At 46.4% G+C, this 24,621-nt stretch overlaps 1 protein-coding gene across 1 annotated transcript in view; it reads right to left on the bottom strand.

Moving 5' to 3' along the window:
• RNF213 (ring finger protein 213) overlaps positions 1 to 24,621 on the bottom strand; it is a 47,646-nt gene that overhangs the window by 8,281 nt on the left and 14,744 nt on the right. The window contains exons 20-52 of the mRNA XM_065735317.1: positions 23,855 to 24,438; positions 23,416 to 23,581; positions 22,586 to 22,803; positions 21,968 to 22,108; positions 21,561 to 21,722; positions 20,033 to 21,173; positions 19,437 to 19,630; positions 18,934 to 19,086; positions 14,775 to 18,368; positions 14,102 to 14,238; positions 13,699 to 13,794; positions 13,211 to 13,329; positions 12,888 to 13,010; positions 12,050 to 12,129; positions 11,393 to 11,540; positions 10,923 to 11,058; positions 10,367 to 10,555; positions 9,795 to 9,934; positions 9,228 to 9,382; positions 8,845 to 9,054; positions 7,843 to 8,024; positions 6,920 to 7,040; positions 6,709 to 6,809; positions 6,288 to 6,467; positions 5,600 to 5,763; positions 5,409 to 5,511; positions 4,638 to 4,752; positions 3,885 to 4,095; positions 2,722 to 2,912; positions 2,309 to 2,437; positions 1,599 to 1,709; positions 1,136 to 1,381; positions 467 to 548 (exon numbers count right to left, since the gene is read on the bottom strand). Coding sequence (XP_065591389.1) covers positions 467 to 548; positions 1,136 to 1,381; positions 1,599 to 1,709; positions 2,309 to 2,437; positions 2,722 to 2,912; positions 3,885 to 4,095; positions 4,638 to 4,752; positions 5,409 to 5,511; positions 5,600 to 5,763; positions 6,288 to 6,467; positions 6,709 to 6,809; positions 6,920 to 7,040; positions 7,843 to 8,024; positions 8,845 to 9,054; positions 9,228 to 9,382; positions 9,795 to 9,934; positions 10,367 to 10,555; positions 10,923 to 11,058; positions 11,393 to 11,540; positions 12,050 to 12,129; positions 12,888 to 13,010; positions 13,211 to 13,329; positions 13,699 to 13,794; positions 14,102 to 14,238; positions 14,775 to 18,368; positions 18,934 to 19,086; positions 19,437 to 19,630; positions 20,033 to 21,173; positions 21,561 to 21,722; positions 21,968 to 22,108; positions 22,586 to 22,803; positions 23,416 to 23,581; positions 23,855 to 24,438 — 9,822 coding nt within the window. The remainder of the gene's footprint in view (positions 1 to 466; positions 549 to 1,135; positions 1,382 to 1,598; positions 1,710 to 2,308; positions 2,438 to 2,721; positions 2,913 to 3,884; positions 4,096 to 4,637; positions 4,753 to 5,408; positions 5,512 to 5,599; positions 5,764 to 6,287; positions 6,468 to 6,708; positions 6,810 to 6,919; positions 7,041 to 7,842; positions 8,025 to 8,844; positions 9,055 to 9,227; positions 9,383 to 9,794; positions 9,935 to 10,366; positions 10,556 to 10,922; positions 11,059 to 11,392; positions 11,541 to 12,049; positions 12,130 to 12,887; positions 13,011 to 13,210; positions 13,330 to 13,698; positions 13,795 to 14,101; positions 14,239 to 14,774; positions 18,369 to 18,933; positions 19,087 to 19,436; positions 19,631 to 20,032; positions 21,174 to 21,560; positions 21,723 to 21,967; positions 22,109 to 22,585; positions 22,804 to 23,415; positions 23,582 to 23,854; positions 24,439 to 24,621) is intronic.

The following is a 24,621-nucleotide window of genomic DNA, read 5'->3' as shown; positions in this document are numbered from 1 at the left end:
AAGACCAACAAAGTGTGAAAGACCCACACAGGAACTAGAGGAAGCTTTTACTGCTTCTCTCCTTGAAAAACATGCAAGGGAAGCCCAAAACATTCTGCTACCAAGCAACAGACGGGCTAATAAGAATGAACACTCCCATTCCACCCAACTTCCTTGTCCAGGGTTAAATCATAATGCAAAAAGAAGAGAACTGAAAGCTAGCCAGGACGATGGCCAAGTGCTCCTCCTCTGCTCACATCTCCCTAACTCTGCCAGAAGCAGTAGGACAGGTCTCCTGCAGCCTCCAACTCTGTAAGCTCGAAACTCAAGAGGAACTCGAGCCACTTTGCATGATCAGCAGAAACTACTGCTTTCCATTTACAATGGAAAACCCATGCTAAGGATATGTCTGTCCTCACATTAAGAACTGCTTCTCTTAAAAACAAGGGTTCTTCAGTTTCTTTCAAAGCCAGTCAGAAGCACTTACTGTACATCTGTAGACCTTTCAGACCTTCCCAGGTTCTTGCTTGAACCATCATATCTTCTGGCATTGTAGGCAGAAAAGAGTGCTAAAGAGGAAGAAAGGTGACAAATGAATATCTGAATTAGTTCTTTACTGTAGCAGCTGCCCATTAGTTCGTTGTCCTCATTCCTCATCATGGTATCTAAAAGAAGAGGTAATGCAGATAAAGGGTGTGATACATGTGTATGTTATCAATATTGTCAAGATTTGCACGTGCACTCTCAAGACATCCTGTACTGGATTCCTCTTGGAGTGACCTCACGTGCCCTGATGTCTACCAGCATGTTCCCTTACATCTGGAAAACCAGAAGCAGCAGAACAGCAGATCATTCTATCTTCACAGCCTATGGCTCCATTATCCTCTAAAACCACACACGTTTTCACACTGCAATTAGCCAACTGCTTTCAGGCTTGCTCATTCAAACATCAGCACAAGTATTTGCCTGATACTGCTCTGTGTTCAGAAGTACTCTGGTGCCAGTTTGGAGCTTGGTGCTGTGCTAGTTAATCCCAGCAACACTGAAATACCCATACATTGGTAATTAACAACTGAAACAATGAGCTGGTATCTTCTGAAGTCACAGTGGATCCAGGAGATGCATGAAAGTACCATCAATGTGCTGATCTCTTTACCTCCATGGTGTGTGGCATGAACGCCAGATTCTTCAGCGGCTGCAGGATGGGGTTCTGCCCGCACAGCAAGACGGCCATAGTATGAACAGCCATCTCAATGAGTGCTCCGTTATGGCTGAAGCTTTGAGGATCCACTGTCAGAACAGATGGCAGTTCATTCATCACGAGAGACTCTGCGAAGTTCTGAAGGTCTGGAGAACTCAGGACTTTGGAGTTTTGGATGAACTTAGTCATAGCACCTGCTTGCTGAAAGCACGTATGAAAAAGAAATAAAACCAGCATGATATTGTCCATCAAACTGAGGAGAACTAGCAGCTGCTTCCCATTATCTATTTTCCCCTATTTTGAAAATACTTTATCCATAAACCAGAACAAAAAGTTCTACCAATGATTTATATCTCACTTTTCCTTATTAACAAAGCATGTTTGTCACCAGCCCCTGAAGTGAAGGGCAGCGTCTTACCTGCTCTTTGGGATGCAAACTTGAGTCACTGAATCCATACAGAGCAGTGACCTCTCTGAAAATAGCCAGGAGCAGATGGACAGATTGAACAGCTGGGCTGCTGCCAGAGGCCTGGAAAAGATGAACTCATGATAGAGCGGAGAAGAGGAGACGGCTGTGATGGCTGAACATTCACAAGGTTTCAGTGGTTATCTGATCAGCAAGCTTCAGCAGGTCTGCATTAAAGCTCTCCCCACAAATAGAGGGATGGTGCAGAAACTGCTCTTCTGTGGCTTGGATGGCAATCTGCCATCCTTCCAACTGATTACCTGGCTGATTTTACATAGCAAGACAAGGCTAGGCAGATGGAGGCAGGCAAGGAACGGCCATAAAGCTTCTGTGACTACCTGCTTCCTCTCCTGGCAGTTGGCTATGAGCTGCATGCAACATTCACTGTAAATCATCCAGCTACATTTATTAGAGGGGAAGAAAAGGATGAGGCAACCAATATAAAGGATCTCAGCATTACAGATTCTAGAACACAATAAAAGAAAAGCAAGCATTTGTGTCTCAGCCAGGTTACGCCACAGCAACTTCCAAAAGCAAAGGCAACCCAGGCATCTCCACTGGAAAGAGGCACTGCCGATACCAATGCCAATACCAATGGATACCCTCAACACTGGGCATCCAGAACCCATGACAAGAGTTATGGTGAGGAGAGCATGCCCTACCTTCTCAGCCTCAAGAAGATCCATAGGCTTGCACTTTATCATGGCTTCCCCCACAGCATCACGCAGGACTTTGTAGCTCTTGCCATATGCCAGGTAACGATCAATGTGATTGGACTGGCAGCTCTGGACCTGCAAAGGGAAAAGCCCACAGTGAGCACTGTGGATGTTAACCAGCCACGGCAAGATCTGCTCTTTGCAGGAACCATTTCTCCCAATGGCTGTGGCATTTCAGCACACAGGTGTGGCCACACAAACAGATCTCTCTTCCATAATGGACTCCACTCAATAGAGAGCAAGGACAAGCCATCTTCACAACTGCTGCCACGTGGCAAGCTCCCCGAAACCAGGCAGCAGTAGAACAAACTGAGGACTAGCAGGAGAGGGCCATCTCCAAGGAGATGCCTCTTCTTTACCTGCCGCAGAATTTCCACTGGGAACACCCAGCTGAACCGTGCCTCCACAACAAGCTTCTGAGCAAACCCCATCCCATACAGATGAGCAATTTTCCGGACCAGGTAAACACGGTGCCAGTCATTCTTGGTGAGGTTACAGAACACCTTCACATTTTCCAGGTAACGTTTCTTCTCCTCTACCTGGTCTTGTTCTGAAGGAGAAAAAGCAAAAATACATCCTACCTTGGAAAAAAAAAATACTACTGCTTATCCAGAGCGCTCCCTCAGCCCAACAACCCACTGGTGAGACTGACAATGTCATTTCCAAAGTGTCTGAAGATTACATAGAAATCTGCTCCAGGCTTCCAATAGGACACGGACTCCAAAGACAATTTTGGAACCAGGACTTCAATAGCTGAGAAAGTCTTCCTGTGTCTCCTACCAAAGCTCGAGTTGGATAAGCTCAGGAACATTCCTGTATTCTACTGCTCTCCTCCAGCAATAGAGAACTGATAGTTAACTCTCCAAGCTCTTCCATTTTTCCTAATATTGGCTTTCCATCAACTCAACTACCAAGGCGATGGAGTGTCCTAACAGCTTCCTGCATCCATTTCACCAGCCTGACAGCACAAGAGCTGGGCTCTGAAATCCCTTTGAAGTCATTGCCCTACTGTGCTTTGATGCTTCGTGGACAGTGTTAGCATCTCTAAAACTACTCCCCATACACTGCTCCCCTTTACTGGATCAGGGATTCAGCTCAACATTTCTTTCAGGGTTTGTATTTTTTGGAAGTACTTCTTCCTCCTTTTCAGATGTCCACAAAAAAATAAACCAGAAATAGTCATGTAACAAGTATCCTTATTTATTCACTTACTGATGTTTAATTTACTTGGTCCTAAATAAAGTTTCATTGTTAGCATCTGGGGAATAAAATCTCTCTTCTTCTAAGTCAGGACTGCTATGCAGCTATGGGTTACCAGCACAGCCTTGCTAGAGCACTTCTAACACTTGGTGAAGAGGATAAACACTGATTGACACTCCTAATGAAAGAGAAAACTGCTGAAGCACTCTGTCTCAGCCAGACATCAACACAGGTTCCAGTGCAGCAGCAGGCACGCTGACTGCGTCCAGCTTACTTCCCACAGTGCTATCAAATGGAAATTTTGTAGACAATAACTACTTACCTGTGAGCTCAAGCAAGTCATAGAGCAGCTCTGCAGCCTTAGTCAGGTACAAGCGAACTTTGGCTACTGCCTGCAGGTATTCAACAGATGATTCCTGAGGAGCTTCTTGATTGCTTGTTGGGAGGTAGTTTTCTGGAAAGCCTCTGCCTTCAAGCAGAGAGTTAATATACTCATATCCAAGGCTGCCTTCAGCCTTTTCCCACATAGAATCCTAAAGATGAACCAGAATGCTGCATGAGGGGCAGAACTACTTGAGTAAGATATCCCATGAACTGGTGCTTTGTATCTCCAGTGCATCCTTGTCAAAAAACTTCCATGTTTTTCATGACACCCTCCGCCCAATTGCCATCAGCTCCTTCCTGGGATCCTTCTGGTGCTTATCCAAAACTTCTACCACATCACCAAACACTTTCTTTCAGCAATACACCCAAGCTCTCTGCTGTATTTCTCACATGCATAGATGAGGATAAGAGTGAAGAGCATGTTGACTGAGCACACTTATGCTGAAACACACATCATGCGTTTCAAGATGCACAACTCTACCCTTCCCTTCACAAAAATACACATTCTTGTGTGAGGTGTCCAAGGGAAAGAAGCATTTACAAAATGCAGCAAATACAAACCCCACCTTGGGAAGCACGGCTAGTTACTGGACAGCAGGATCTGAACAAGTGATTTGATATAGTTCAGTGGGAGAGGGAGGTTAAGCGGGCCTAAAATTCCCCCATACCAGTTTTGTTGCTGAAGCCTTACCTCCAAGCAGCTGACAAAAAGCAAGTAGAGTTCTTTTTTATCTATTCTGTCCAGGACGCGGCTGTGCTCAACCCGGCACAGATAATCTTGCACATCATCTTTCACTTCACTGAAGCTATTGGAGAGAGAAACACTCCCTTATCACAACTGCAATGCTGGTGGCTACTACTGCTCTAAATCATGATCAAACTGCCATGGGACAGGCAGAGATCACTTCGGAAGTGATGGAAGAACAGCCGTGCTGGCTTTTACCAGATAACATCCAGCTTCTTCCTTCAAGCTAGGCTTTTATCAAAAATAACAAATAAGGATTTCCATCTGCTCTATTTTAGGAATCTGAATTAGGAAACAATCGCACAAGAGAAATGGCTCCTTGTATGCACTGACTGCAAAGGGAAGCTGGAGGAACTTTTGTGAAGGGAGAGTTCTGTGTAAGCAGATCCCATGGATCAGGAGTGCTGTTGTGCTGATCTGAAAAACATCAGCTATCTCCAAGGCTGCCCCACATTCAGCACACCTTTAGGGTAAGAACAGCTAGGTAAGTGTTGGCACAGACTGCTCAGATACATCGCACGAGGCATGTGCAAGTCAGCCTAGTTGCAAAACTAGTGCAAAGGTACAAGATGAATTTCACATGTGTGGTTCAAGTTCAATGAGCAGTACAGAAGGAAGGAGAACAAACAGATGGATTTTGATGGCACCATGAAAAAAGATGAACCACTGCCCCCTCCCCTGCAATGAAACATCCCAAAACTGCCTGACTGTGCCCACCTGTACTTCAAGAGAAGCTTCAGCATTACTGAACGGATGACAGGAGTTTCATCCACTTCCTCATCAAAGGGGGACAGAAGTTTGGTGTAAGCAGTAGGGCGATCTGTGGAAACATGGAAGGGATGGGATTGGCAGGTGAGAGAAGCTGCCAAGAGAATCAGCTCCTTGAGGCTGAGCTGAAGAGAGCTCACCTGAACCTTCCAGGCAGTCCCTGTACACAAACAGCAGATTGAGGAGCTCTTTGATCACTGCTGCATCAGGGGGCTCATTGTCCTTAAAACACATGGTAGTAACCACATCTACAAAGAAGTTGTTGCACCTCTGCCGGAACAGGGCATTTCTTGCTAAGGCAGCACTAGGAAAAGGGTTGGGACATTCAAGTAGAAAACCAGTTAAATAATGGATGGAGCAAAGCAGACATGGGCAAAAGTCAAAGCGATGCTTTCTCACAGCTTTCCAAAAGGCTGGATTTATGCAACACTTCCACAGTATCAAAGTGAAAAGGCCACATCAAATTGCCATTTGTGATCTTAGCTGTCAAAACAATGCCAGATACATACTCTGTGAGCTTTTTGCTAAGCTATCGCAAAGCAATCCGAGGTGATGAGCAGCTCCCTTGTCTGATTCAGACACCAACAAGGCCTTAGCCAGCGGAGCTTTGCAATGAGTCTCATCACATGGGCCCAAGGTTACTTCCTCCCCTCTTTTGAAACAATAAAGGGGAAATGCGTCAGATCTATTCCAGTACCAGGAAGAGCTGTGCAGAGTTTCTTCCTCCACCCTTTGTCCATGAGTTTACAACTTCACAGGTGCAAATAAAAATTTCCTTACACAACCAACCTCACTGCAGATGGGGATAGGAAGGACAGGAAGGAGTACCTGAGCTCCTCAGAAACAGTTAAGTTATCATCCTCAACTGCAACTCTGCAAAGTGGACAATGCATCTGTGCTGGAATTAGCCATGTTCTGATGCACTTCTCACAAAAGACATGGTTGCAGTGAAGCTGGACGGGATCCTTGAGCTCTCCATGGCAGATAGAACACTGCTTCAAATCATACCTGTAATTCAGGAACAGCAATGAACATGATGGCCTCAATATTGCCTTACCAAGGAAGTCTCGAAAAAATGCAACTAGAATCAGAGGAGACAACTCAGACCTGTTGGCTAACCACCCAACCCCAGGGCGCAGTATAAAATGGAACACACTGCTCTCCATCTGGCTTTCAGTATGCTTTTCATGCTCAGGAAAACATAGGCATCATGCCTTCTCAACTCTGCAAATTGTCCCAGTGTCACTACCTGCAGAACCTGTTGCTGACCTCCTCCTTACATCTGCACAGTACTTTCATCACTGCAACAAACGTTTGATGAGTCTTCATGTCTGAATCTTCCTGAAAACACTGCAGAAGAAAATGGCAAAGCTAAATGACTCAGCTCTGCCAACCCAGACAAGAATTCACACAGGAGGCAGAAGCAAACAGGAAAGAGGTGAAACTGCATCTTAGCTTACCTCAGCAAGGAGCAAAGTATATTTTTTCACCAAATCTGCAAATTCTGGCATCAAAGTGCTGGTACCAAGCAGCACATGCTCTACGAACAGAGACATGCAGAAAACACGGTTCCAGCAAGTTCTGTGGGAAGGAATGTATTGTTTCAGAAGTACAGTTAGGAGTTCAGAGCCAATGCAGTTGTGTGATGAGTTTGAAAGGCAGAACAGCATCAGGTCAGTCTAACAATCTGCTTCTCGTGCTCACTGCTGCTGTTCTTATACAATTCTCATACCACTTCTTAGATTTGCCCTTTGGTTATCTGCCTCTGAACCAAAGCCTGGCTTTTTGTCAAGGACAAAATATACAGCAGTATCCACCACAGTGACCTTATGGCATGGGAATCTGTCCTGCAGACAGCACCACAGCACAACAAAGACCACAACATACGTCTTATCACATACCCAGCTTCTGTTAGAATAGGAAGTAACTTACAAAATTAAAGAAAACACCATGAACTAAGTTGTTGGGTTTTTTTTTCCCCACTTAAATTAAACTAAACAATATCTGCAAGATACCAGTGTAGCTCCCTTGACCTGTCTTGTGAGAATCAGATCTCAGATGCGTCAAAGTTCCCCATCTCTGTTTTCACATGAACAGAGTAAAGCAGGGAAACACTGCTGATTAACGTCAAAACTAACAAGCTTTAAATTAGCTCTGAACGCAGCTGGAACGTACTGGATAACACTGCTAGACTTCAGGGGAGTGTCTGTGTAAGGAAGGAAAGGAAAAACAATCTGGCTCCTGACACTTGATAAGTAAACCTCACGAGTTGGAACCTGGGAAGGTATACAAAGCTCTCATCTGAGAAAAGCAGCACTAGAACAGCTTTCAGCCTGCACTAAGAACAAGGCAAAAGATCAAGACTGTGAGCCCTGGTACTTACTTGAGTTGTTTTAGCAGCTGACAGCACCAACTCTCACTCCTCTGTAAAGCCTCGTCTTTACAAATAAATTCAATTGGCATCTGAAGATTTTTCACTTTCTGCAGCCAGATCTCTGGACGGGCTCTCTGCACTTGATTCTCCAGCTCTTCAGTGCACGCAATTGCAGCTAAGACATCTATAACCTAATTGCACACACAAGGTGTAAGAATAACATAGCAGTAACGTTTTGGAATTATCTGAGAGCCCAAGGCTCATAATCTGGTTTGCTGTGTAGTACTGAATAACATCCCACTTGATGATCTTAAGCTCTAAGATTCATGGTCATGAATGGTCATGGCTCAGACCATTAGGACACCCTACCAAGTGATATAGAAGCATGGCAAACTAATTTAAACTCTACTAGTAAGAGAAGTTGTGGAGGCATTCAAGGCAAGGCAGAATGTGGCTCCAGGCAGCCTGGTCTAATGGTTGGTGAAACTAGATGATCTTTGAGATCCTTTTCAACCCAGGCCATACTGGGTGTATGGGAACTACTGAGTCACAGCCTGAACCACTGAATGAGCACTTGAAGATCTGGTCAGCCCTGAGAGCACAGCTGAGGGTGATTCACCTGTGTGACCAGAAGGGGTGGAGCCAGGCTGCACCTCTCTTAGGCCTCACTTAAGGGCTGACTGCCACTGAGGAAGGATTTCTTGTTGGAGATCCCTCCTTTGTGGGGTTCCTTCCCTGTGAACCTAAATCTTCAGAGATGGGTGAGCACTAATTTTCCTTCTTTTGTAACACCCCCCTGTTTACGCTGGTCTCTTTGCTTTTACAACCTTTACACAGTGATTCTATAACTGCTAACAGACCTGTCTATTCCTAATACCAAGGATTCTGACCAAGTTCGTGCTTCCCACTTCACTGCAGGTGAAATCAAAAGGACATTGAACACAAACTAATTCAATGAAGACAGCTCTTAGCTAGGGCTGAGGATCACAGAATGCCTGGTGATGACAATACCATCTTGGGACGTGGCGTTTCATCTTTCAGGTTAAGGAGGGTGCCAACCACACTGGGGTGCACAGCCAGGATCCTAGAGAAGTTCTGCAGACGGCTCTTGAACTGATTGTATCCAAGGTGAACCCAAGGCAAGCATGGCAATGCCTCTTGTCTTCTGGGAGAAGCTGCCTTCCATTCCTCTATACAGGAGAGGAAAGCAGTCTGCAGACACTGGAAGGTTAGGAAGAAAAAAGTTTCAGAATCAAACATCTGCCCTTGGGATAGCTCATCACTCTTCTGAGAGGAGGATTTTGTCTGAGAAAGCGATACAGAAGAGCATGTTCACAGGCATCACGCCCTTCTCTTCAGCCAAGGGGTTTCCAGTTCCTGCTCCGGACACTCACCTGCAGTTCCTTTGTGGAGGAAACACCAATGGTCAGGACAATAAAGTCAGTGACATAGCACTGGAAGAGCTCCTGTCTTTCTTCCTTGGTCAGGCCAGAGATAAATTCTCCCAGTGCAGTTTTCTGAAAGATATCCAGAAAGTTCTCTGCTTGGTCTGGAAAACAAGAACAAAAACAGAAAAGCTCTGCATGTTAGGAAGAAGCTGAGTTTGACATAGGTGTCCGTGCAGAAGCTAATCAATCACTGGTGCATACACACCCCCTTGTTCAGAGGGCTAACAAGGAATTTGAAGCCAGGCCTTCTCAGCTCAGGCATCATTTCCGTGTTTACTGGATCTCAACATCAACTCTTAGTATTTCTACAGTGTTCAGGACACAAGACAGACTAATACTGAGAAACAGAAATAAAAGCTAGCTGCACAGAGTTCTGCTGGTTTCTATGAGTATAGAGGGACAGAAGGTGATCCTGGGGTGCTGGGCAGGTCGACGTGTGCCACCAATACACCAGAGTTCACAAGGCACAAGGATGGAGTAGTTCTGCATCACAAGCTCAAGCCAAGCGCTCACCTTCACTATTTTGGAGGTACTGAGCTTTCAACCACATCTCATCCAAATACTCCTTTATCCTCCAGCTGAAGGGCATCTTGTTCCCAGCATCAGCAGACACCACCATGCTGTTCTGCACCAGAATTACTTCTGTTTGAGAGCTAGAAGATTAAAAGATCATCAGTATAGTGGTTTTTTGCTTGAGAAACGTATTCAGACAGTAAGATACAGAAAGCAAGAAAGCATCCCTAGAAGGGGAAAAGAATTGAAGGGCTCATTAACAGAACTCCTTGTGCCAACTACATAGCATTAGGATCTATCCAGCAAGTGTTCTCTGGCAAAAAGACTCTAACATCATGATGCATAGGCTTCAAGGGATGGGTAAGAAGTGTGAGCAAGCCAAGAAACAGAGAAAAGCCCAGGAGCGACAGGGATGAGGCAGAAAGAAGAGACCTCTGCAGGAACCAAGACCTGCCCTGCCACCTTGGGCACAGCACTGGGGAGCAACCAACAGCATTAATCTCCCATGACAGCACGGGACTGGTCTCAGTGCTGCCAGCCAAGCCCTCCTGCTGCTCTCTCCAGGGGCTCACCTGTTTTTACCCACACCAGAAGGGACAGTCAGAAGTTTTGTGTCATGGAAGATGAACATCCACAGGTTTGTCACCCACTCAGGTGCTGGCCTGGCCAACAGCTCCAGATTGCCATTTCTGTCTATGACAGCAATTAGGAGAGCCAGGAATGGAGTGATCACTTTTTGGACTCGCTTCCATAAGGTGTGCCTTGGGGGGAAGAAAGAGACTGAGAAACCCAAAGGGAACATGAACAGTGCTATCAGCAAATCAGAAGTGGTTGTCCTGAAAAACTGTGGGCATTTGTTTGCGAGAGCTCTAACCCTACCTTTAAAGAAAGAAGGAGAAAAAAAAAAAGGAAGAAAAATCCAAACAATTCTCCCTTGTGACTCATCTGTAATCCCACTGATCCACTCAGAGCCCCTGTGCACTCAAGCACTCCTGTTCCAGCACAGCCCATTCAGCTGCAAGCTGCCCTCCATCCGGAGCCAGGAGGGCAAAACTGCCTTCAGAGAGATTCCAGCACAGACCAGATGACACAGAACTGCTGTCCCTGCTGCACTGCTGCCATCCTCACCTGAAGGTGCCTGCCTCCTGCAGGGCACGGAGGTTGGAAGCCTCCCGAAGCACCCAGTTTTTGGGCTGAAAGGAATTCTCTTCTTGCTTTTTCAAAAGGCTGGAGAGACGAGCCCTTGTTGTCTTCAGGAACGAGGCTAGAAAACAACAAGCCATTTGTACTTCCTCTTCTATCGACCTTGGATCAAAACACATATCACAGCAAGCACAGTATTTTATGGCTGCTTCAATAGTCAACCAATGGGGAGCAATTATCCACCAGACATAGCACAGCCAGAGAAAGCCATGAGCCAGAAATCCAAGCAAAGCCCTACAGCTACACAAGCACAGACATACACTCTCAGGAGCCAGCCTGGGAGTTCCACCTTCCCTACACTACCAATCTTCTGGTCCCCTGTGAGTTAACTCACACATTTTGGTGGCTCCCTTGAATGCTCAGGAACACAAGTTGCACTACTGGGGAGAACGTACCTTTCAAGCCATTCTCTTTGGATAGTAGGCTGAGGAGAATCTCAATTCGCTTTCTGCTTCGACTAACGTTTTCATTCTTGTCCCGCAGCATCCCCACAGCACTTTGCACACAGCTCCTCAGCAGTACAACGATGTCCAAGACTTCACCCTTCCCAGGAGCAGAGTCAAAAAAATTCATTATTTGGTTTTACTCCCTTGCCCCAAGTACATCCATCTTATTATGGGATATATTGCTCTCTAGAAAGAGTCCGTGTCCTTTGCTTCCCATAACACAGTTCTTCTGTTACCCCTCGTGACAAATTTAAGTACTTATTTTGCAACCAAGTATACACTGTGGCTTCTGTGACCTTTTAAGCTGGCACGTAAAACAGCATTTCTGTGAAGATACAATTCATACAAGGAAAGAGTCAGCAGTTCACAAATGAAAGTGGAACTGATAAACCCAACTGTGCTGGGGGCATATACACCCTCCTTGGGAGACCCTTAGGCATTAGAAGGATGAAAGCCACACATGGTCACCCTCACTCTGGGCATCCTCCAGAACCACACTGCCTCAGGAGCACGAGCTCCAGCCTTAACACAGCCACAGCAAAGGTGACAAAAGAGCAAAGAGCTATATTGGAAGCTGAGGAGCAAATAAGTGCATCCCAAACTGACCTCACAGTGCTCTGCTTCTGGCACTGATGCTTCAGCCGTCCCCTCACTTTCTTCCTCTTCTTCTTCATCTACAGGTGGAGCTGCATTTAAGGTGCAGAAATTTTATTAGAAAGAAGGAGCACACTGCTGCAGCAGTCACATCAAAGATTATTTACCGACTGCATCCAAGAGCAGTAAGACATCTGTCAGATCAAATAGCTGAGATCCATCTCTCTAAACACACAGCTGCTGGGGCTGCCAAGCTTTATGCAGAACCAACAAAAATAAAGATGATACTGAACTAATGCAACAGGCTGCACCAGAGAACTCACAGCCATATTCTGCCCCCTATAAGGCAAAATGGGGGAAGGAGAACGAATCCAAGAAAAAACTAAGCAAGTTCTAACCTTCCTATGGATTTGGGTGAACTGATTTATACTGGAGCAAGTAAGATGCTCTCCAGAGTGGCTCCATATCAGTGGTTCCTGATGTGTGCAATATTTGCACTCCCTTTTCTGAGCTGACATACAACCACTGGTAGTGCTCCGAGCCCCACTCTGCAGCACCTCACGTGCTGAGGCAGAGTACCCAGCACATGGGACAGTGCAAATGCTGCATTTTTGACAGGGAGAACTGACAAAATTAACTTGTTTATGACCAAAACCTCGCAGAAAAAAGAATAAACAGAAAGGCAAAGTTGATAGTCACATAGTGCTCCCTACATGAGATACTTAGCAGCGGAAATAGATATGCCATACTCAGCATAAGATCTCCCAGTACCAAATCTGGAGTGGCATCCCCCCATTTTTCCCCTCTAGCATCTGACACCACTGGCTGGCACAGCTCGCATACAGCTCACCTTTGGTTTTACCCAAATCCTCACAGAGCATCTGGCTGATGGTGAGTTTCTGCAGGACAGACATATCAGAGATCATGTCCTTGGATCTGCGGAGGTCATCTATATGCACTGACTGCCACAGACCTACAGACACAAAGCAAACAACAACAGAAATGTCAAAGCCTGGGGAACCCAATCCCACCTGGATAAAGCCAGACAAGCTGCAGGACACGCTGATTCCAGATCTTAAGCATTAGAAAGGAAGGTGAATTGGAGAAATGTCATTCTGGTAGGTTTGCTTGAAGTCATCTGAAGAGCAAGAAGAGACAGATGGCCAAACCCACCTCCGTGGAATCCCACATATGATGTTCCTCCTTCCACCCGTGTAAGCTTCATAATAAAGTAAACAAAGACAGAGACTTCTTCCAGCTTTGCCTTGTTGATTTCGTTAAAAACAGCATATCTGCAACAAAGGGGAAATGCTGCTGAGGGACAGAAGTCAAAGCCACTAATCTTCCCTCCTTTAGACAGGGCACTCTCATTTCCCCTGGGCTCCATAAGTCACTCCACTTGCTTTACTCACACAGCCAAGAGCAAGAACTTGCACCTCACAGGGTATTGTCTGATGACTTAAGCCAGCCCAGGACTGGCTTATTTAGAACTGGATTATGAACTATTATTCAAGATTCAATTAATACTTCCAGTCCCCTTCTACTACAGCATTAACAGAGAAGTACACATTCCTGATTCCGAAAGCCCCAGAAATAGTAAAGAAGGGTCTGGAGTCTCCACGCAGAGCAGCCAGCAGGGAACCACTTCACAAGCAACTTACTTGGCCGAGGCAATGAGCTGGGCATCTTGAGAGCCATCTTCAAAGTCTGACTGAATAATGAGGACTTTATTTCCTGATGTGGTCCCAAGGAAATCTCTAAAGAGTGAAAGGGGTTTTAAAAGTTATTAAGTGTTAAACCAAAACATAGGAGACTGGAACAGTCACTCCAGCTTGGCTGTGGCTGCCACAGGCGAAAGGAAAAGTTAGGAAACCCATCTTGTAGGGATAGTGTACCTTTGCAAACAAATCTCATGCTTAACTACAATGGAAATAATTCAGTTTGCACTGAGCTCAGCACCACGAGGCTTCCTGCCTCCCCTCCCAGCACGTTACCCCCAAGTCCTGCCAATGCAGCTTCCACGCAGATGACCACCTCCTCAGAGCAAAATAAACCCAGACTCACCGGATCCCTTTCAAGAACGAGTACTCTGTGTCAAACTGCTGCAGGAACAGGATCTGAGGCCTCTGTGCTTTACCCTGTACTTCTCTCTCCAGACACGCACAGTCAGCACTGGTGAGGAGCCTTGAGAAGGTGGTGACCTGGGAGTACAAGACAAAGCTGTTATCAGCTTTAAAGGCAGTGCAGACTTACATGCCTGTGCTTCCAGATGCTGCTATCTTGCTGTAGAGACAGAGTGCACCCCAAAAAGCCACTTATCTGACCCACAAATAGGCAAATTGTCAACAGGGCCAGCACTGACTGCGTAGCTGGACTGACAAGCAGTCAGTGCTGGGCTGACAAGCAGTCAGTGCTGGGCTGACAAGCAGTCAAGGCTTTAAGAAATGGCTTGACAGGCCCAAAACGTGCCTTCCCTGCAGCACATACAGCCTCAAGAGAAAGCACATCTCTCCAAGCGAGGCAGGAGACAGAAAAATTCTCCAACCCATCTCAGCTCAAGTTCTTCAGTTCCAGCATAAGGCAAATGCAAACCAAAACCTATCAGCCACCTCTGCACACCTAGCAGCAGGGCTGCTAACCAGGTCACTCACACACAGCACAGTGCAGCAGTAGCAACATAAGCTAAAAGCCTCCATGCAGGCAAAGACACTTCGAGAGGACTCTGCAGGACACTCACCTCTGTAAAGACCGTCTGGCACCCGGACCCAGAGCAGATGTGAGCTCGGAGGAAGTCTGCAAAAGACGAGTGATGCTGCTGCTTGAAGTACGTATGGGCCAGAGAACTGACCCTGAACAAACCCTTAGAGACGCAGAGACGGATCACGGAGTCGGGGGTGGCACAGTTGAGCAGTGCCAGCTGTGCTTCAGCCTTGACACGTCCCATGAGCTGGCTGGGAGGACACGCTGCCTTCAGCCGCTCCGTGGTCTGCAGGACCACTGAGGCACAGGTATCCGAGTGGTAGCCCACGAACACGTCCGAGGGGCTGTACTTCTCCTTGCTCATGAAGTGCTCTGCTGTGTTGACTGCAACGAAGTCACGCACCCACTTCTTCAGCTCTTTCACGGTTTCTCTCTGATCCTTATCCAGGACTGTACTGATGTCCAGGTAGTGCTTTTCCAGCCTGTTGATCAGCGGGATGGGGAAGTGCTTATAAACCACATCTTTCTCCTCAATGACGATCAAACGGAACTTCGGGTGCACTCGGCACTTCACCCGGTGGGTGCCCAGCCCCAAGTCTACATACTTCTGGCCAGCCAGGTACACGTAGTATTGGTTAAGGGCATCGTAGAGGCTTTCATAGAGGTTCTGCAAGTTGAGGAGCACCACCATTTGTCCAGTTTCCATGCAGACTTTCACACGGTTAATGTTTCTGCATATCTGGGTGTACTCTTGGTCCTTAGGGAAACTGGAGCCAAAGATAATTTCTGGCTGTTGCTGGGCAGTGAAAAAAGTTTGCTGGAGGATCTGCAGTGCTGCATAGTTCTCAGTCAAGACAAGCAGGTACCTGCAATCACCATCCTCGCTGCTGCTGTTGATGTTTTGTTGTATCAGCTCAATTCTACTGATGTCATGAGCATTTACTTCTCCTTTTTCTGGTAGCTGTGAGGTGAATATTTCCAAGGCATTGATATCATCTTTGCCACTGAAGTTACGGAGAACAACTTCAGCTATGTCACGAGGCGTAGGATCACTTTTAGAGCTCTTAACCAAAGCAAAAAACATCTTTATGAGGCTGTAGTAGTCACGCAGACCAAAGAACTCCCTGTCCTGGACCTCACAGATCTTTTCATAGGCATTTGCAAAGTGTTGAAAATACTGTTCAACCTTGTGCAAAGCCCCTCGTGCTGAGCAACAAATTCCCTTGGCACTTTCTATGAGCTCCTCTTTGCTGGGATCACCACGGGAGACAAAGATGCCTCGATTCATTTTAGCAGGGTCCAAAGCCCAGTTGGAAATCCCAATGAAACCAACCTTCTTGTGAGGAAGAGGGTCATCATCTATGCAGCCATCTTCCAAAAGTGGATGCAAAGTCTTCAAAGGCATTTTGGGAGAGTCTTCTGCCAGGCCAATCTCATCCAAAACCACAACAGAGACATACTCCTCCAGGTTCTTCCCATCCTGGAACCGAGAACAGTGCTTGAAAGTGCCTATGATACCCTCTGGAGTAGAGAGAGGGCTGCACTGGAAAGACACCAGATGGATTTGCTTCAGGTCCTTGAACAAATCCGAATGAGCAGCTTGGCCCTGCATAGCATCAGCCACAATGGTTTTTGCAAGAGATTTGGAGCTGCCAGGCTTCCCAACAAGAAAAAGAGGGATTTTCAGCTCAATGCAGATGACCATCATAAAGACATTTTCCTTTAAGGCCAAGTTCCTTGCTATGGTGTCTCTGAGGTGCACCCGACTCAGGAATAAATCCTGCATCAAACTGATTTCTTCCAAAATCTTCTTCTGAGTATCGTAATAAGGTTTTGGGAGGACCTTGCTGATAGCATTCCTATACGCCTCCTTCTTTTCCAGGGATGCATGATAGCAGACCCCAACCGCTAGCACTAAGGACCAGATAGCATTGTTTCTCTCAGGGCCCTTTGGAGCTGTCTTTTCTGCAAGATACTTCTCCAGTTCTCCCAGCAGCAGTTCGCTGTGCTTGTGAAACCACTTGAAAACTTCCATGCAGCGCTCCACATCCCGCAGGCTGACAAAGCTACATTCATCATCCCTCTCCCTCATGTATTGCTGGGAAACAATAAGCACTTCTGCAATCGCCTTCACTTCACTTTGGTTCACTTGGATGTGCTCAGTAACTCTCTGAACAATCTGCTGTATGTACATTTTCTCAGTTAAGTTGTTCAGTTGCCCAAAATCCCACACTAATGGGATCATGCTGGGTGGGAGTGCATGGACCCGGTACACAAGCTGTCTCAGTGGAATAGATCCAAGCTTCTCCTTTGTCTCATCTGCTTTGACTCTGTAGCCCAACCCAGCTAATTCCAAGCGCTGAATCATCTTTGGCGTGTGCTTCCGGTAAGGGTTGCAGGCTGCTATGATCTGCAAGCCCGAGCAAGAGACCAAAGGCTTCCCCTCCACCGTGCAGTCACACAGGACTTCCTTGATGCTGCTCACAGCCTCTGTTGTGTTGGCTTCATCAAAAAAAAGGACCGTGTCCAACCCGTGCTGCTTCTTATTGGCTATAGCGAGGGCTTCTGCTTCCTTGACCCTGGCATAAATCATTTCTGCAGTTGTACCTCCATGGACTTTCACGAGCTTCATGTTCTCTACCTCTAAAAAGCTTCTGCGTAACTTGCACAGAAAATTTATCAGTCTGGTTTTCCCGCAGCCTGTTTCTCCCATGATGACAACTGGGATGTTGCATCTGAAACGCATCTCAATGGCCAACATCTTCAGCACGTTGTCTGTTGTGAGTTCATACGTCTCATCAGGGTCTGTTACATATGAGATTCCCAGAACCATGCAAAGTCTGTCTAGTTTCTCAAGGCGGGACAAACTATCAAATGAAATATCAAAGGGAACTCTCTGGAGCAACAAGCCGTGGTACAACTGTGAAGTCATGATGTTCCTCTTGATAATTTTGCTGTTTAAAGGATTAATGGCATCAACGCCTCCCATCCCATTGGGCTTAAAGTGGAAACCAATGAATGTCATGGACACTCGGTCTCCATTGAAAAACAAATACGGGTGTGGCTCAGACTCCCACTTCTTCCGAATGCGGAAAGGCCAAAGATCATCTTCTTCAACGTTCTCCAGACTGAAGGATTGCCTTCCTGAACTTTCATCAGAAATGTGTAGGGATGGCGTTGCAAAATCCCTTGCCATTAAAATCATGAAGGTAACAACAAAGTTCTTGAAGCCTTGCAGAGTGTCCTGGATGAATTCAGGGTTGCAAAAGACAGAAGCTTCACAGTCTCTCAACTGAACATTGAGAAACGATGTAAAGTTTCGGAGTTCTGCCCAGGAGGGATCCATGATCCCACAGTGCAGGAGGAAAAGCTGCAGGCATTCTGCTGGGCTCCCTTCCACAGAGTGTGCTTTATACCAGAATGTGTCCAGATTGTACTCTCTGTCAAATCTTTTCAGATACTGGAAAGGTCTCTGGAAAGCCTCACTGTGAAATTCCTCCTCGTCCATTCCTGGCTCTGAAGCATCCCTGGGTTGTTTCCGAAGTGTCTCCATTTCTAGTACCTCCTTGGGAGACTTGCATGTTACTTTAGGGAACACATCAAGGAAATTATACTTCTGGTTCACTGATACCTGGAGTAGAAGAAAGGAAAACATTTTGTCACAAACCCGCAGCCCTAATCTTCATCTGTTTCAATTTGATCTTACAGTTTTCTTGCCTAAGATCTCGGAGCTAACAGCAACTAGCCTACACACAGCCATAACATCCCCCTCTCCCCTCCATGTTTATAGTGATCCTATTCTTTACAGTCTCCTTCCTATAACATCAGACCTTTGTTAACCTCAAACCCCACTCAGAGCTATCTCAAGGAAAAAGAAAATTAAACCCAATAAACTTGTTTTTAATCCATTTTCTCTTCTAAGAACAATGTTCCTATATTTGAGTATAAATATTCTAGTACTTGCAAACATGCAAAGTAACGTGAAGAAACTGGATTTTGTGTTTTATCCTTCCTATAGACATTACAGCTGAAGCTTGGCCTAACAGACCTCCAAAAATGAATAACCCAAGAAAACCACAACAGTTCTGGTTCTCTGTTGCATTTTAATGTTATCTCATACAATACCATCAGCACCACCTTGAATGATGTATTTTACATCTCCATTACAAAGAGATCAAGCACTGCTGTGTACATACGGGTCTTGCCACTTGCTTTGGTGGTGGTGACACCTCAAGAATTTCAATGATATACAAATGGCACTTCTGTCGCAGCCACATATTCCCGTTAGCATCTGTCAGATACTGCAAAATCAACAGCTTGAACAGAAACTCTGGAACTCCACTTTGTACCTGTCGTTAGAATAAAGACAAAGACATTTCCTGTTGTCTGCTCATAACTTCACAGAATAGCTGAAGCTGGAAGGGAGCTCTGAGTAAGGGCCCCTGCAACCCCACTGCTCAGAGCAGACTCAGTGAGAGCAGGTTGACCAAGACCACATCTGGTCAGGTTCTGAATGCCTTCAAGAATGGAGATACTCTGGGCAATCCATTTCAGTGTTCAGCCACCTCAATGGTAAGAAGAGTCCTTTAGCTTACACAACCATTATAAAACACATCCCAGTTAAATGGCTCACTAAGAAACAAAAGCTTTGAAGAAAGCTTCTGCAAGGAAGAGGGATGGATAGGGAAGGTATACTTACTGAAGAGGTGATGTCAAAATGGAATATCATGGGCTTGGTTGGCTGTTGCCCCTCCAGAAAAGGCAGAAGAGATCGCAGCACTTTATCTTCATCCACTGCTGGCTCAATTAGTCTGATGGTTTTCAGGAGCTCTGTATGGTCGGGCTGCTGTGCTTCCAGTCTCTCATGTAGTCTCTTCACATAGAGAGATTTTCCTGTAACCATAAAACACCGTAAGATTAAGTCAATATCAACTACATCATATCACAGACATAATAAAATGAAGTCAGTCAAATGCTTAGAGTACCCTATATCCTTTGAGATCTCTGAAGCTTCCTAAAGTACATTCCAGAAGAAGAAAGTCTAAATCTTGTTACAGCAGTAGTTGCAGCCTGGAATCAAAGCCACCCAATTTGTGTTAATTATGCACGTCAATAGAAAGAGAGATGTGTCAGATTAGCAAGAGAAACCACCTCTCTAGAGATGCCTATCACCTCACTCCACTGGCTGGAGTCTGAATCACTCTGATCAGATACTTAGGATAGAAAAACAGGCAAAGTGAACCCCGCTCTGGTTTTCAATACCCAGCAGGGCCCGCTTTGCATGAGGTCTCTTACCTACACCAGCTCTTCTGGAGGACACGATCCCAACGCACATGTTCCCTTTGAACACACAAGCAGCCGAGTTTGAAGGCTGAGCAACTCTGTAGTGGTGCTGAAGGTACTGCTGGATCTCAGTTAGCGGTCTCTGGGGTATCATGTGCACTTTGTACTGGCTGAAGACAGAAGGGATGTAGCAGTGCTCCCTCTCACAGTTGCACAGAATGATGAGGCGATAGGAGCTGTTGTACCGCTGCAGGTGCTGGAACAGTTCCTCTGCTCTGCAGCTGACATCGTAGCTCAGCTCATCTGCAAACAGCATGGTGTAAATTTTCTCTCCTTCGTCGCTGGGAATGAGGCACCTCCTGAGGAAGAGCCCCACTTGCTCAGCAGTGGTCTGAGGAGTGCACAGGAGAACTTCATCGAAAGTGGGGAGGGGTTGGTTGGGGCTGTTCATGTAAACAGCCAGAGCAGAAGTGAGCACCTCCGAGCGAGGGCACGTGATGAGGTTGGGCTGACCAACGTGCAGAAGATCTTGTGGGAATTCCCTGGTGACACAGTCCCTCTCCCAGCTGGCCAGGCTCTTCAGCCACACACCGAGCGTGTCGATGTCCAGGCAGTTCGGAAGGAAGGCACCCATGCTGCTCATGTAGCACTCCCAGATGCACTCCAAGCAGGTGGTCAGATCCCTCTCCTCATCCAGCAGCACACTTAAGTCAGAAACAGCCTGCCTTGAGCTGGGGGGCTCGTGGCTTTCAGAGGCTCTAAGGACATCCTCCACAGTGCAGTTACACTTAAGGAATGAAAGCATCATCAGGGCGTTCTGGTTGGGCTGCCCCCGACCCAGCTCTGTGCACAAATAGACCAGCTGCTCAGCAGTGTAGTAGTTCAAGTAGAAATGCTGGAATCGTTTCTTAGACACGAAGCTTTGCCACCTCTCCAGGAAGCTCTCCATTGTCTTGCAGAGGCCGGGCAGCACATCTGCTAACTCTCCTTGCCCTTCTAGCACTGGGACCAGTCTCAGAGAGAAGTCTATGAGAACACACAACTCACTTGTTGGTGAACAGTGTACATGGGCCAGCCAGGAGCGGAAGAGCATGTTCCCAGCTGAGTAAAGGTCTATAAAGGCCTGTGCAAGTCTTTGGACATTGGAAAAGGTCTGTGTGAGGACAAAAAAAAACACCAAACCACAGTGATTTTACCAAGACAAGTTGCAGCCAGCAAAACCACATGACAGACAAGGCTCTGTGCCAAGCATCCCTGGAGGAGGTTCAACTACAATATCCCCAAGGAAGCTTATAAGGAATCCCTTAGTTTCTACACAAGTACAGTGACTCTCTCAACTAGGAGCATCCTCAGTGTGGACAGAAGACGAGGGCGTGCTAATCCCTTATTCCAGCCCTCTATCCAGGAACCAAAAAAAGATAGGAGTATCTGTCTGCTACTCCCCATCCCCAGAGCTCAGCTGTAAATCACAGCCCTAAAAGCTGATACTCAAGCAAAATGCAACCTCAGCTTCAACATCAATAAGCCATCAAAATCTGACCTCAGAGAACTTCTCCACCTCCAGGCCTTGATCTCCCTTTGCTGACATGAGCATCAGTTTGTTCTGCAGTTCACGAAGCTCTGACAGAGAGTATTTCCACGATGGCTTGTGATCCTCAGAGCTCTCCAGGAGGGTGAGGTGCAGGACATTGTCCAAAGAAACCTACCAGATAGTAAGTCATCATTGCTGACATGAACTGAGTTTCCACTGCTGAGGCAGTGCTGTGCCTGGCAAGAAGAGTGCTCAAGAGCCATCAGACCCCAAAAGGAAACCATGCAAAGTGACAATTAAGTTACAGCATGTTTCTGACAGCCACCAACATGCCAGCAGTGTTGTCTGCAGGTGATATTCATCAGAAAACAGCAGTTTGACACAGCAGCAGCTCAAGCAGAGAGAAGCAGCCTCACCTTCTGGCCATCGGATGGTGCTTTGAGAATGTATACTCCTCTGCTGTTGATGGTGGCTGCCAGTGACAGTGACGACAGCTCCACAGACCCATGGCTTTCCTTCACTGTTTTCAGCCACACTAATTGCTGAGCTGAAGCATGCTGTGGGGAGAGAAGATGTGGCACTGCCCTCATCACTCTGATTTTGCATTTCTATCCAGGGTTATATCTGTACTCAAGAAAAACAGCCTGGGCTGGCTTCAGAAAGTTTCAGGATGGGGAAGGAAGAAAGTGCAACTGCCCAATCCTTCAGCACAGTTCTTTACCAATACCCTGGGCTGCAAAGACTAAAATGGAGTTCCCGGACATTTGCCTTTCCTCTTCTGCATCATCATTCAAAATCTTTAAAAGAGCAATGCCATACCATGTCATGCTCAAAAGCCTCAGCAGTACTCGAGAAATCTGAGCAATACCAGTAACAGTTGTTGCAGTGAATTTTTGTGCTATGTGAACATACGACAAGAACTGCCTCTGACACGAGCTGCTGCAATGCCCCCACACAAGCAGTCATCTTTGAGTCACTGCTGGGAGGCAGGAACACAGAAGGATGCAGAGAGGACTTGCTCTAGCAGAACTCACCAGTTTCTTGGGAAGATTCTCATCTGTGTCCAGGGCTCTCCACAGCTTCCTCAAGCAGTCCATGAAGTCATCAAACCCTGACTCTTGACTCAGCTCATAGAGCAGGGAAGAATAGCCATGCACAGCATCATGGAAACATGCCACACGGTCCACATCCATGTCATTCTCCCCGGCAGAAATAGAGGCCAAATCCACAAAGACCTTCAGCTCATTTATATCTTAAATGAGATAAATACACAAATAAGCAACGAATGAAGTGGTTTTACTGCAATTCTACTTGTCACTCTTTTATGTGAGATGCAGAAAGAATGCTTTTGAACAAAACCTCCAGTGCAACTTTCCTCCACCCATACCACCACCACCATTGGGATTTCACTTGAATTAACAGAATCCTTGGCTCCAGCTTCTATCTCCATTGCCACGAACAGCACAGGCTCACAGTCAGAACTGAAGGGTATGTTTCTGTATCAGCATAAGACAACTGAGCTGACAGACACAGAATTCAGACTGCTGCCACCCTGTTACATGGTTGGCTCTTAAACAGCCAGCCTGAGTTGGACAGTGGCAGCAGTTGCAGCCCTCAGACCAAGCCCTGCTGCCTGGCAGGTAACTACTGTGTGCAGCACAAGACTACAGCAGCACGCTTACAGGGGCTGCTTCACAACGAGTGGCATGCTGAAACACAAAAGGGATGCTGGTAACTATCGTACCAGAAAGCTGTGAATGTATAAAGCAGATGGGTCAGGGACATGGCATTCCTCCTGCCTCCCCACACAAACTAGCACCCCTTCTGGAACCATCTGCCTAATTTCTGGGTGAGCAGCACACACCTTTCAGTGCTTCTCTGACCCAGCAGACAAACTCCTTCTGCTGGGCCAGCTCCAACAGACATTCACAGCGGTTCACAGTGATCCCCTGCAGAAGTTTCTTGGCACGTATAAGCTCAGAGCTGATGAAGTCCAGTTTTTGTGTCTTGTACGATTCAAGCTTTTCTGTCTACAAAGCAAGCAGCAGAAACAAACATTCATTCTGGGAATGGAAAATACATTTTCCAAGGGAAAGAACGTAGCCAAACCAGATGAATAAGTCTTCTCTCATTTGAGAAACATCACACACAAGCACTTTGTTTGAACACTTCCTTTATCCCAAATAAGTATTTTAGGGCAGAGAATGGCATGACAGACAGGGATAGTCTTCCCAGAAGGTTTCGATCCTCCCAACTCTCCAGCCATCACCCTGATAGTACAGGGCAGAAAGACAAATACTTACCATGCACAGCAAACTTTCCAGGACACTGAAGTCACCAGAGAGGTTTAAAGTCTCCCTGACATTAGCAATAATCCTCACAGCATCAAAAGTTAAATGCATTTCGTGATACTGCTGGATCTGCTGAAACCGCCGATCGACCCAACCTCTCTCTTCTCCAGGCCGGAGCTCACACATGATGCTCAGCTCTGCTTTGATATCTTCAGGATGGTTTGTGAATTCCTGAAAAATTCTATCAACTGCAGACAGAGTGAGATTCCCAGATGTGAGATCATCATACAGCTTCTCGTACTCCGTAAAACAAGGGGAGATGAGGTCATCAAGTACATCATCAAGGTCCATTTCAGGAACAACCTCCTCCTCTTCTGGATCACTACACTCCTCTCTTAAATTCATGGCAGCTTCTTCCCAGAACTGCAGGAAGACCAGGCTATCTTTAAACGTGTGCATTTTCTGGGCACATTCCTTCAGCTCTTGGCTCAGGCTGTAGTAGGTCTGTATAGGACTCTTTCCCACATTCACAACTCCATTCAGTTTCTTTGAGCAAAGATCCTCTGAGTATTGAAAATTCACTTCGCCAACATTCACTTTAAAATAGAAAGATAGGACAGATGTCAGATGTCCAGACCACACCAGCCTTACTCTGAGTTGCAAGATGTGATGCACACAGAGTCACGCAGACCCCTACAAATACCATTAGACATGAGTGCTCACTTGCTGCCCCAGATGTCCCAAGGCTTGCCTTCCCCATCCCTCCACCCTCTTGCTGC

Source organism: Cyrtonyx montezumae, unplaced genomic scaffold, assembly GCF_038088225.1.
Source record: "Cyrtonyx montezumae isolate F1298 unplaced genomic scaffold, pur_monq_1.0 scaffold_19, whole genome shotgun sequence".
NCBI lineage: Eukaryota > Metazoa > Chordata > Aves > Galliformes > Odontophoridae > Cyrtonyx > Cyrtonyx montezumae.
The sequence above is the reverse complement of the archived record's forward strand: the minus strand, read 5'-3'. Positions and strand labels throughout refer to the sequence as shown.